This window comes from Danio rerio, chromosome 2, assembly GCF_052040795.2.
Source record: "Danio rerio strain M-AB ecotype USA chromosome 2, GRCz13ab, whole genome shotgun sequence".
NCBI classification, from domain to species: Eukaryota; Metazoa; Chordata; class Actinopteri; order Cypriniformes; family Danionidae; genus Danio; species Danio rerio.
The window spans coordinates 13,528,545-13,542,272 of NC_141022.1; the positions used below are offsets into that span (position 1 = coordinate 13,528,545).

The following is a 13,728-nucleotide window of genomic DNA, read 5'->3' on the forward strand; positions in this document are numbered from 1 at the left end:
AATTAAATAAATGGGCATATCCGCATGCAAAGTGAGCCGCACATTATTTGTCTGTTTATTTTCTCTTTTCATTTTCTCTTTCACGCGCATGTAGAGAAAGAAAAAAAATAGCTTGTTTAAAAAAGCATTATGTCAACTAATGCATAATAATAATAATAATTATTATTATTATTATTAATATTATTTTTATTGTTATTATTAGCTAATAATTAACTATATCCATAATGCTGGGATGCGTGTTGCTTTCACTCGACATCTAGGTCAAAAGCAAAATTGTACTGTTGCACGGCAAAAAATAGTCTATAATGAAAAATATATAATTAGATGCGTTTCCCAAAACCGTCGTTAGCCAAGGTCCCATTATCACAAACATAGTTCGTTGATTTGCCGTTTCCCAGTTTAGTTAGTTTATAATATTTTAGTTTTTACATATAGTATTGCATACAGTAGGCGTTAGTTTTTATCCGACTAAAACTAACGCATGGATTCTGAATTATTAAAACATGCGTTTTAATGACGGATGTGGGTGTCACAAAATACTTTTTAAATAAATTTTTTCGTATTATTATTATTTGATTTAAACAACACTTAATAAAAATTTAAATGTATTTATTTCACCACTTATTGGAAAAACTATAAATTAGCCGGATTGAAGCACACCATATACCCACATCACTTAGTTAACTATATGCCATAAACAAAACATAATTGCATTTTTAAATATAACAATTGTATTTATTATGACACTTTTCTTTTTAATAGGTTAAAGTAAAGACCGAAATAAAAAAAAATAGTTCAAAGCAAATTTGAATGCCAAATGATATGCATATACAAGCCTATGTAATATTTTATTAATTTGTTGATGTTAATATAAGTAGCAAATGAGAAATAAATGACAGAAAAGTTGATAAAAACAGACATTATCTTTAAAAGTTATCAGAATTGCAAGATTAAAACAGCTGAATAAATGCCTAAAATAAATCTAGAAAGCAACTACTGTGCCTGATATTTTTTTTTCTTTTCTGTCTTTTTTTTTCGAATAACGAACAATTTCAACCGCGGGGAGATATACCAACAGCTTGATTTGCAGTATTTTCTAACATGTTAGAAGAGGGCAGCGGACATCAGCTGGCCGTAGAGACGGGCTGGCTCAAAAAAAACATGGCTGTCGGTGAAGAAGCGGCTGTGCCCTCAGCAGCTGATTGAGACGAAGCTGCATATTCTTACTGAGTGCACTACTCCAAGATCCGGGAAAAATTCTACTCGATAATCCAACACATACAAAACATCTTTGAGTCCCTGTCGAACAGAAACTCCCCATCTTACTGGGGGAGTGTGTGGTGTTGGTGCTGCTGTGTGTTCAACGAACAAAACCCGCTCCTGTCTCCAACACACAAATACTGGAACTCTTTATGTGGACCTACTTTTGATAATAGGCTACTATTATTACCTTTAACCTGTCTTATGTTTTCAAAAATCAATTTTTATTTTTATTATTAAATTTTTTTATTAAATTTTTATTTTTATTAATCATTTTTTTATTTAATGTTATATTTAGGCTATATTTGTTTGCACTACTGACCTTTTTGCACGGTCTTGTTTGTGCGACGCGACGCTGCACTGCTTTGGCAAAACGAATGTAAAGTTACTTGTCATGCCAATAAAGCACCTCAAATGTAAAAATGTGAAAATAGCCTAGGCCACAAATAAAAAATATAGTCTAATAATAACAAAAAATGCCCTTTTTATTTTCATACAATAGGCCTATGTGTGGGTTTTGACAATATGTGTTTAATTAAGCTATAAACATTTGCCTATCAGATGAAATGCATAGTGAAATCTAAACTTAACTCCGCTAAACTTGCACTTTAACTCCGCTAAACTTGCACTGTGTTGAGGTGTAAATGGGCTATGATCTTTGCTATTGAGGCTAAGGCATAAAGGTGTAAATGAGCTATAGTTCTCTTTGCAACTTTCAGTTTTGAGGTGGGGGAAGTGGGGAGAGCCAATTCAAATGTACCATCTCTACAAATAAAAAGGCCTCTTACCATGCATTTGTGTTGAAAGATTATTACCTTATTTTTATTTTATTATTAATTTATTCATTCATTCGTCCATTCATTTTCTTTTCGGTTTAGTCCTTTTATTAGTCTTTAATCGCCACAGCGGAATGAACCGTCAACTTATCCAGCATATGTTTTACGCAGTGGATGCCAGGAGGGCCAGCTGGGGCTTCGGGGCGGTGTGAAAGGAGAGGCGGAATTTGCCCCGAGTCTGGGGAAAATGGCTTGCCGTCATTACAGCGATCGCACACGAGTTACATGCGTCAAACACATAAATAAATAACTAAATAACTAACTAACTAACTAACTAAATAAATAAATAAATAAATAAATAAATACATAAGGTAAAGAAAACATCTAGCCTTATAGGCTGAGGTCTTTTTGCTTATAATCGCCCTTATGTTTCCGTTTTAAATGTAAGGCTGTTGCATAATACAATTTTAATTTATAAGTGACTTTGTTGCGTCCCCCTTGATGTTTCAATAACGCATAATAATCTATACACCATTTTAGATATTTTCTAAAAACAATAAACACCAAAGAAGGTTTAAATAATTATATAGTGGGTACGATGATAATAATCAAATCGTGCAAACAGAGCCTTTTTTTGGGGAGAGTGAAAGCAGAATGCGACCTTTTTCTGTTATCCAGCTATGCAGTGCCACCTTAAAAGAACGCATCGGGGAAAACTGCAAAAAAGTGTTTTGTGTCCCCAAACAATTGTGTTGATGTTTTTATATGACGTGCTAAAATTAAAAAAATGAAATTTAGCCAACATGAAGAGCTTTATTAGTGAAAAGCTGCCGAGCGCAACGAAATGGCCTATAAGCTATTTTTGCTCTTATGTGCTGAAATACTTAACACTTTCCTTAAGACCACAGAATATGCAACATCTAAATGTCATAAAGCCAATAAGGAAAAATTAACATGTTTCAGGTCTCTCCATGCAGTTGGACTGAATATTTGACTGTGTCTTACTGGATGTCTCCAGTAACTCTAACAAACAGGCACAAGCAGACTGTAGGATTCATTCATTAATTCTTTCTTTTATTTATTTAGTGTCAACCAAATATAAATAAATTAATATGTGTGTGTGTGTGTGTGTGTGTCTTAGTTTATGTGTTGTAAATTTTCAACCATTTATAAAAAAAGAGACAACATACTGATATGGTGTAATAAATTGTCAGTTTAATAAATAATACCAGGTTTTAACACATCTGCTACATTCCAGTGGAGCCTCCGTTGCGCTCTACCACAGCTGGCAAAACTTTCTGAAGGTGGTCGATGTATCTGTTGCAGACAGTTATTGTCAAACGATGCCGCCAGAATGTTTCGATGGCTTTAAGAAGCTCATCTTTATTTTTTGGCTTGACCTCACGTCGGACGAATTCCTTCAGAGCATGCCAAACCAGCTCGATGGGATTGAGATCTGGTGATCTGCAAATAAAAATGAACAATTTAGACAAATTTGTCACTTATTCACTTCATTACTTAGTTAACTTAGTAGGCTGTAAGGGAGCGCGGGGCACAAAGTAACGCGGGGTTATTTGTAATAGATTGTTTTTGTTTTTTTTGTTTTTTTTTGGATAGACAAAAAATATTTTATTGCTAATATTGCGAATAAAGGCAATGTAAAATAATGGATAATAATGCAAAAAACATCCAAATGTGTTAATACAATAAATTAATAAACATGCTGTGCTCTGTAGAATAAAAAAAAATTTATTGAGCTATAGGTAATCTGCCCTTTTAAGCATGTGTTACAACTAACCCCCTGTCTGTTACAACTTGCCCCGCAGGTGGGGTAAATGGAAATTATTTTTACACGTGGCACTTTTGGCAATACTGCACAGAAACCATAGGTCCGGCGATCATACAGCCATTGCTCATTTGTAGGAGAGGATTGTGTTTTGTTAGTTAAAAAAAATGGTTTGTCTAACCCCATTACTCTGTTCATTATTTAACCAAAACCAAAAAGTGCCCCACTCTCCCCTAATAACCTAACAAGAAGTACACAACATACTCAGCTGGGGTTTTCACCCAGTTGATCCCCTCCGCAGCAATACAATGTCGTGCTGCTGTATGTTTTGGGTCGTTGTCTGAAAAAAAAAAAACACATTAGAAAGTTTAAGATTCGGAAACAAATGTAAATCATAAAATATCACACACACACACGCACACACACACACAGTACAGTAGGCCTACATACTGTGTCTACCTTGGAAGAAGCGATGTGGTCCTTTAAAGTGCTGTTTTACGTATGGAGACAGATTTGATTTTATTATGCTGTCTTCGTAAAAACATCTGTCCATAATTCCTGAAAAAAAAATGTTATACATAAAGAAACTGCAAAGAAAGGATTCAGTCAAATTGAAGAGATTTTACCTTCAAACACAACTAGCGGTCCAGGTCCCTGACGGGATATGGCTCCCCAGACATGAAGCTTTACTGGATGCTTTGCTTTCGGTTTCACAACATGGCGACCCTTTTTCCGATAGCACATCAGTGCAAAACGCTCCAAAGCCACGGTCGTTTCATCTGAAAATATCACGTTGTCAAAGGTCTCCTGGTCAGACATCCACTGCTGAACTTGAGTAAGACGGAGAACCTTGTTGTGGTCACGGATCATGGGGTCTGTCCTATTAAGAAATATACAGTTTAGGACATGTAAGCACATATAAAGCAAATAGACTAAATAAAGAGATGCATGGCTGAATGTTTAATAAATAAATATTTATCATTATGACATTGTTAATAACGGCTTACCTGGCTTTTCCATAGGTCCACCCGAGTTGTTTTAATGTTTTTCTGATAGTGCAGACTGATGCTTTTAACTGTATTCTGGACAGAAGCTCGCTCTGAATCTTTTTAGCAGATCGCTCATCGTCCTCGTGTAGTATTTCGTCAATCATTTTAAGTGCAGTACTATAAAACAAACACATACAATAATTTTATTAACAACATTTTTACATCGTTGTTGAAATACTCGATTTGACAAGATGATAGTACACAATACCTGTTAATTTTCCTTGCCGTTGTTTTTCTAGGAAGGCCTACAGGTCTTTGACGTCTATAGTGTCGTCTTATAGTGGTCTTGGAGACGTGCACACCCGACTGCAACAGGAAAGCCCTGATGTCAGCAAGAGAATGCCCTGCCCTCCACAAAGACCTGATGTTGTCGCTTGTTTCTGGAGAAATCTTCGTCATGTTCAATTCTATCACGGTCTGCGTTCCAAGCTCACTGCCAGTGTTGCCGTTTTAAACAGACCGCCCGTGCTTTGTTCTGTTCATGCATCAGTTTTTTATTGCAACAATTGGTTGAAATGTTCTGTAATTACAGCTATAAATGAAACAAAAGGTTATGATAGCTAAGCGATTATGAGTCGATTTGTTAATGTGCTGCAATGTGTTAATATGCAGCAAGGTTGTAAACTGTGTGCCCGATGAACTTAGAAGTGTGCGGTCATCCATTAACACGATCATCAACGTGAATGGATGAATACAATTCAAACACGAGTGGAAAGCACTTTGTTGCATCAATATTTCAACACAAATCCACACATAATCTTGCTTTCGCTTTGCTCTCTCTAAACGCGCGCTCTTCCCGTGACGCGTGCTGCGGTGTGTCACTTAAACAATATCGAGAGGTTAAGTGAAGTTACTGTACTCATTTCAATTTCACAGACTCGATTAATTAAATTCGATAAGGAAAAGAACGTCAAAATCATACACAAGATATTTTAAACTGTTACAGTTCACTGTTGTGCTTACCAATAGTGCAATACAATATGAAAAACTCAGAATCAATAAAGGGACTAAGCCAACAAGAAAATGAATGAATGAGCCGAAACTAATTAGTGCATTCTCTTCACCTTCGCGTTCATAACCGGCGATACGCGCTGCTAAGCAGGCAGGAGAGACTCCGTCAATCATAATCTAGCTGATGTATCTGAGTCTAAAGAATTAAAGAGGAATGCTCTTTTAACAGTCCCGATATGTTTAATCTTTTTTTTTTCTGTCATTCCACTTCAGCAAATTATATTTTTAAAAGCTGCATGATTCTTTTAAAACCGAAAGCAGAGCCCGTCAATTGGTGTTTTCCATAAACTCATTTATGAATGTTTTATTTTGTGAGTAAAGTGTTCGATGTGCTTTTTAATAGTTTTATTCTATTCAAAGCAGCACTTATATGCGAATTTATCATCAAAACGTGGCACGAGAGCGATGCATGTCATGTGTCAATTTTTAATCATTTTGCATAAAGGTTTTAATCAAACAGCAGGTAATTTAATTACTTTCGATGTGTTAAAATACTTGTTAAACGAATATTATGTAAAAAAAAAAAAAGCATATGCACATATTAATACTGTAAAACAGACAAAAATGTATGGTCTTATCGGAAATAAAGGGAATTATTTGCCTGAGCCATATTAAAATATAATTTAAAGAATTACATTATCGGAAATAATAAACACAAAAATGTAACAATGTAACGTAACAATTTTTTAACAGCCGAAAAAAAGATGTCTTTGGTCAATAAATGGTCACTAAATGTACCTGCAACTACAATCACCCTACTGTTCGAGATACATCAGTTCTGTTTCATTGCAGTACCTTGAAATGCTCTGTAATTAAAGCGATAAATGAAACACAAAAGTTTATGATAGCTAAGCGATTATGAGTCGATTTGTTAAAGTGCTGCAATGTGTTAATATGTAGCTATGCAGCAATGTTGTAAACTGTGCCCGAACTTTGAAGTGCGGTCATCCATTAACACGATCATCAACGTGAATGGATGAATAAAACAAGCGCGCGTCAAACATTCTGCCCAAATGCTCAGGAGAAACCTAATCATAATAATTTTTCCCTAAGTTTTAAAACACTTGATAGGTAATTTATCTTTATTTAAAAGAACAATTTAAGGATGTTGCATAACTCGGTTATCAAGGAAACCGTTGTGTTGCAGGACATAAGTAATAAAATAGGCTATAGCCTCTATTTCCTTGCGCTCAGCAGCTATAATAAAACTCTACATTTCCTTTTTTTTAAATTAAACCACGTCAGACATAAACATAAACACTTGTTTGAGCAGGACTGGATTACAGAAAAGAAGGTAGGTTTCTGGTGGTTTCACTCTCCCGAAAAATACTGTTTGCACGATTTGATTGATATCTTCGTATCCAAATACTTTATAGGTCTATTTAATATTACAAAACTAATTTGTTGTGTATTGTTTTTTGTACATATAATTTAGCTATGCCCCATATGGTCCAAACACCTGACAGATGGAAACAACTAAGCTTTTTTTTTTAATATAACAAATATAAATATGCAGGTAATAAATATTACTGCTAATAATAATACCATTATAACAAAGCTAGTTGTCATAAATAAACTACAAAGAAGCCGCCCGAGTTGAAGAAGGCATGGAGGCAGTGGTATTTATTTCTATGTGGAAAAAATTATTTTCTGTTATATTTTTATTTAAATATTTTTTTTATTAGAAAACATTTGCGTATAGCTGTAATATTTGTCCTATTGCTACTTAGCAACAAAAATCTAAAGCTAAAGGATTAGGGATGATAAATGTAGGCTACTGTATACAGTAAAGGCTATTGTCTCTTCCAAATGATGGGCAAAGATTCACACCTTTGCAGTCCCCCCACCCACATTTCACAACCTGTATGATCCCATAAAGGCCGCAAGTGCCACAGTCCCTGCAGAACTTAGCTGATCTTCTGCGTGAATCTTCTGCGTGAATTTTCTGCATGAATCTTCTGCGTGACCTATTAAGTCATTATGAACAGCTCATCTTTTTACGGAAAGAGGACCAGGAACTCAAAAAGGGTAATTATTAAACCATTCTGTCTTTCCGTTATCTTCTTCATGATTATTTGTACTGTGTTTTCCTACGTTTCATTTTTTAACATCATTTTAACTTACTTAATTTATAGAGGGCTTTGTTTGAGAACAGAGAGACAACACCTAAGACAACACCTAAGAAAACAGCAAAGAAGACGAAGAAGCGCATGGTCTCCAAAAAAGCGGTAATTTAATTTATTTCCTTATTTTCTGTATAATAAAAAAGGCTTATTTTTTTGGAAATTTGTGTTCAAACGAAACGTGGCAAAATTTAATAGTACACTATGTTGACTCTCAACAGGCCGATGCGCTGTTAAGTGTGATCAACCCACAAACTACACCCCCGGCTGTGGCGAAGGATCGTCAGCCGAAGAAGCACTGCGTTATTAAGGCACTGAGAGAGCAGCTAGCGGCTGGTGTGCTAGAGACGGAGGCTATGCGAAAAGAGCTGAACGCCTGCAAAGCAGCCCTTGCAGACTTAAACAACAGTCACAAGGAACTGATTCAAACTCATGCAACCACTGTGCTTCAGCTGAAAGAAGCGCAAACAGCAGCAACGGAAGCTCAGTGGACACAAGACCCCATGCGTACACCGGAATAAGGATATGGAGCAGTCCGAAGTCACCTCTGCTGGCCTGACTCCAAATTCAAGTTGCCATCCCGATTTACTGTTCTCCCCTCCCACTCAAGAGCACATTGACATGCTTATGGTTCAGAGTCATGGACGGCCAGATCGGTACGGTTGCTTGCTGTTTCGTGCAGTTGTGCCAGACCAGCGCTACGCGGAGTGGGCATCCACAACGAACTGGGATGGTTCGAGAGGCAAAGTTGCTTTGCCCGTGAACCTAAAACAGTTCATTAGAGACAGCGTGATTAAGAGATTCCCTAACCTGACCAGCGCTGACAGCAAACGCATAAAGGACAGAGTGAACGAATTTCTACGGTACCCACGAACCTCTGTTAGCGCAAACCGACGTCTTCAGTATTAGAGACAACTTAAAAAAAAAATTCAGTTATTTTTGTATCTGTATTTGCTTTTTTTCTCAGAATAAATATATCACCTTAACCAACTGTATGACTGTTTTTTTTCCCGATTATACGCAAAAGAAATAGTTTTTAAAGTGTTTTTTCATGCTTTATGTCTAACACGTTTATGAATTATAAGTTTTAGCCTAAGGTTACCAGACAAAACAACAATAACAACATTATTATACATCATAGTAGCATGTAGACTATAAAAAGGCAACATATCGACTCATGCGCACACAAGAGGCCCGTAGCCAGCCTGGTGAAAGGGATGGTTCTTTTTTTCTCAAGTGGACCTTTTTGCAGTTATACGCCTCAAAGTTTCTATTTAACTATGAGATTTAAATACTACATTTTAGTGACTTTTTTGCTGGATTAGCCAGTCAGATGTCATTATAACCACACTTTTTAATGTACTAAAATATTTCCTAAAAAGTGCAGTAAAAAAAATTCAAACAAGAGAAATTTTTGAAATACAAAGTTATTAAATCATATGTAATTAGAAAAATAGCAATCTGTTTTAAAGTTTTAAAGTAAAAAAACTATCATTTATTAGACCAAAAACACACTGGCCAAACCTGTCAGCTTTTTCTTCTTTTTTTCGCGGTTATGCGCGCATTAGCCTATGTTTCACACGCATACTGTATGTAAGGTGACTGAAATTAAAATTAAAATACAAAACATACTGATCCATTAAATAAAAAAACAAAACAACAATTTTACTTTAAAGAAGAACATTGACGTTAACATTATTTTATTATATTGTACTTTAAGTCATCTGCTTGAGGTAGGTCGTTTATCAATGGTAAATTTTAACCTAAGTTTACATTAATAACATACAGTGCATTGTTCTTTACCATACAAAATACAAAATAATAAAAGAAACATTATACACCATAGTAGCATGTAGCCTATAAAAAGGCCGCAAATCTTTTTAAATTCATTAAAAGGCAAGCGCATATCTAAGCCTTACCTTGAGTTTGTTCACACTCTGCCTGTATTAACTTACATGCTGTATTTTAATATAGCTAATTTTGATGAATTCGCTCTAACCTTTGACAGTTTTTTCTTCTTTCCGCGGTTATGCGCGAATTATATTTCAAATGCATATGCAAGACTGAAATTGAAATTAAAATACAAAACATACTGGGCCATTAAGTAAAAAAACAAAACAACAGTTATACTTTAAAGATAACTTTAAATAGAACATTGATGTTTTGAAACAAAAAAATTAACTGAAAACTATTAAAAATAAACCTGCGAGATATGTCCTGCGGCAAAATTATTTTATGAAGCAGCATTCAACTTAAGCTCTTTAGACCATGCGCCTGACCGTTTCTTAGTGTTTCACCACATGTCCTTAAATACATAAGGCCTATTTTGATTATTTTTCATTATTCGTCTATTATTATGTTCAATAATTGTGACATAAAATGAAATAGTAAAATATAATCAACAACGAAAATGTAAATAAAAACCTAAATTAAAACATAAATGAAAAGGTCTTGTGTTAGTCCTACCAAAATAGCAAACACTGAACATCGCTTTACATTTAGACTAAAAGACTGCTTTATTTTTTAATTTAGGCATACTTAGAATATTTGTACTGAATGTTTGTGCTTTCATATTAGTTGTCTTTAACTTCTTCAATTCTATTTTTCAAAAATAATCCTCTTTGCACTTAAAAAGTTTAGAATAACAATAAAGCGTGTTAACAATTTTTAAATGATTAATAAAGAAATTATAATGCTTTGACTTATTGTTTAATCTCATTTACAGGCACAGTAGCATATTTAAGGCTGCTGTGTGGGCTATTTCTGTCTGTTCGCATCCCGTCCCTTTGCGCCCCCTGGCGGCTCATTCACAAACTGCGGTCATACACAAAAAACAAAGCGGCTCCTATTTCAAACGGCGGCGGTATATGACGCGCCGGTAATAGTCACTTTGAACTCTCACCTACTGTAATTGCAAAAACAGAAAAAAAGATGATGCAAGTACATTAAAAGGTGCAACTATACTCTTAAAAACAAGCATGCTGTTATCATCCCATATATCTGCAAGGGTCTTTATTCCTGGTAAACAATTCTTGTTCAACTAAGTGACAAAATTTGGTATTTTTGATTTCATCGTGTAGCAGATGGCTGAGGATAAGATATCCACAGTAGCAGGTTGCTTTCCTGCATGCAACAGACTGATGCTAGGCCCATACTGATGACATCATCAACAAGTGTCTCTTAAAGAAGCCAGCACCCTTAAACTGATATCACACATGACGCGTCTTCTATCACAAGATACTAAACACACAACTAAAACAATTAGAAAGATAAACATGTCCTAGTATTAGTCTTGAGCAGTGGTCACCAAACTTGTTCCTGGAGGGCCGGTGTCCTGCAGATTTTAGCTCCAACCCTAATCAAACACACCTGAACAAGCTAATCAAGGTCTAACTATGTATACTTGAAACATCCAGGCAGGTGTGTTGAGGTAAGTTGGAGCTAAATCCTGCAGGGACACCGACCCTCCAGGACCAGGATTGGTGACCCCTGGTCTGGAGAAATAAGCATCACCACTTCAGTTGTGGGTCTAATGCAGGGGTCACCAACATGGTGCCCGTGGGCACCAGGTAGCCCGCGAGGATCACATGAGTTGCCCGTGGGCCTGTTATAAAAATATTAGCTTACCATAGCACCACCTACCAGTAAGCTTCATCTAATATTTTTTGTAGGTATTCTTTTTAAATCACACTTGCATTGGTGTAAAATTGAAAATGACATTAAGTTATATATTAAAAAAACTTTAAAAACAAATTAAGTGTTGCTTATTGATATTTATCTGTTTTCAATCAATGTTGACAACTATTGTGAGAAATCCTTAACATGATCAGTGTCTTCACATAGATGAATATCATTAATTATTAATAATAATTGAGCAAATTTGTTATTAGGAAGTGTGTATCAAACTGGTAGAACTTCACATTAAACGATACCCAAGAAGTAGCTCTCAGTTTCCAAAAGGTTGGTGACCCCTGGTCTAATGAATATTTTTGACACATCTTTGTCCATGATCTTAATCTCCACCTTTCGTACCTTTCCATCTTCACTTGGAAACAGTTGGCCTTGGAACTATACTGCCGTCCTTCATGTGTTTTTTTTTTTTTCATTTGCCATTACTTTCTAGGTTGCAATGTGGACCGGTATTGCTTTCTACACCTGTCGCAGAAGGTAGTTGTCATGATCAACAGTGATCCTTCCTGACAGGTCGGTGATGAACTACAAATGTCATGTTTAGGAACCATGGCCATGTTAAACACCAGCTGCTCATCACGACTGATGAGACACACAGTTGAGACTTGTGATGACTAATCATTCAGACCATTTATACACTACACATACACCAGTTTAGGACTGAGTGTTGATATTGATGTACATACTTTGCATGTCCTAGCATCTTGTTTCTTTTTTTTTTTTTACTTTAGCCTTGTTTATTGTTTGATCCTTTTTGCCACCTATTTTTGACCACGTTTTTGGATTGCCTTTTTTATACCAGCCATTTATGTTTGTCCCTGTTTTGCTTAAATATAATCTTATTTTACCTGCACTTGGATCCTCGTCTCTGTTGTCCCTTGCTTTGGTCTCCACTCATGACAGTAGTTTCCAAACTGTAAATCTGTTTCCCCTGCTTTCTGGTCAGCATGATCAATCTTTCCTGGTGGACAAGGACTTTACTTATGAGTAAGTAATGTGGGGGGAGGGGGTGTAGTTGAGTATGAAAGGGTCTTCTGAATTCATAGAAACAAGTACCAATGGTCTGAAATTTAGTATTGTCTCACTATCAAGAATGCTATGTGGCATAGTCGTGGAATGATGACTGGATTGCTTTTATTAAATCCAGTGTTCCCTCAAGGCAAATGACTACCAACTATCCTAAGGCCATTCTTATCTATGAGGGGGTAAGTGTGAAGAAAGGACTGCTATTTTTGTTATCTTTGATGTATTTTAATTCCTTTGTGAAAGCTTCCATAGCTTCCACATATTATGACATTCTTTAATTGGTTTAGTTAATCTATGATAGTACAATGATGCCATCTATTGCAGTCTTTCCCTTCTTTGACCAGCTCTCCTTTACTGGTCCTTACAATGTGTATTTGACCTGCGATAGCATGAAAGATATCCCTCCAATAAGGCCCCGTTTACACTGTCAGGTCTTGATGCCCAATTCCACTTTGTTGCCTATATCTGATTTGTTTGCCTGTCTGTTTACACGTTGTTTTAATTGTGACCCATATCCAATTCATGCGTTTACACTTGCCATACTATTTACGATGTCGCACATGCATAAAGGCGGGTTCTAGCATCTATGCCATGATAATATGTATTATCCATTTATAAATAATATTGTTTTGTTTGCGTCTAAACATTGCGACCATCCACACAAAATATTCTTATTATTTTATTGCTGTCGTACCATGGATATTTTCTCAACTTATCATTAAATGTGGAGCTAACAATTTACTAGAAAAAATAAGAATGTAATCGGTTGTCATCAGTTTAACAAGCAGAGTCCTTGCCAAAATCGGCCTGGACTCGGGCCAGATATGGTTACGAGGATTCAGGTCAGTGCTTTACAGCCGCATCACAAACGCATGTGCATGAGCGAGCTGCGGGCCATACTCGGCCTGGATAACACTCGCCGATGCCGAGTCGGAGCTAGAGGTGCCGAAGTGGAGCCGAGCTCGGGCCGATTACTAACTGCTATTTGGGACTAGCCACAATGGAAG

The 13,728-nt window shown here is 36.1% G+C and overlaps 2 protein-coding genes across 2 annotated transcripts in view; one reads left to right on the top strand and one right to left on the bottom strand.

Annotated features, from left to right (window-relative positions):
- Positions 1-13,728, bottom strand: part of LOC147846232 (uncharacterized) — an 849,179-nt gene that overhangs the window by 91,369 nt on the left and 744,082 nt on the right. The window lies entirely within an intron of this gene.
- LOC141377825 (uncharacterized) lies at positions 5,996-8,991 on the top strand. The gene is made up of 3 exons (XM_087240548.1): positions 5,996-7,910; positions 8,018-8,110; positions 8,227-8,991. Exons 1-3 carry the CDS (start codon positions 7,863-7,865, stop codon positions 8,524-8,526), a joined length of 441 nt encoding a protein of 146 aa, XP_087096674.1. The 5' UTR covers positions 5,996-7,862; the 3' UTR covers positions 8,527-8,991.

What these genes read in the sequence shown, in the direction of transcription:
- LOC141377825 (XM_087240548.1), top strand. Translation starts at nt 7,863, where the DNA reads ATGAACAGCTCATCTTTTTACGGAAAGAGGACCAGGAACTCAAAAAGG. An exon ending in GGACCAGGAACTCAAAAAGG is followed by an intron (nt 7,911 to 8,017) that starts GTAATTATTAAA and finishes CTTAATTTATAG; the next exon opens with AGGGCTTTGTTTGAGAACAG. An exon ending in GCATGGTCTCCAAAAAAGCG is followed by an intron (nt 8,111 to 8,226) that starts GTAATTTAATTT and finishes GACTCTCAACAG; the next exon opens with GCCGATGCGCTGTTAAGTGT.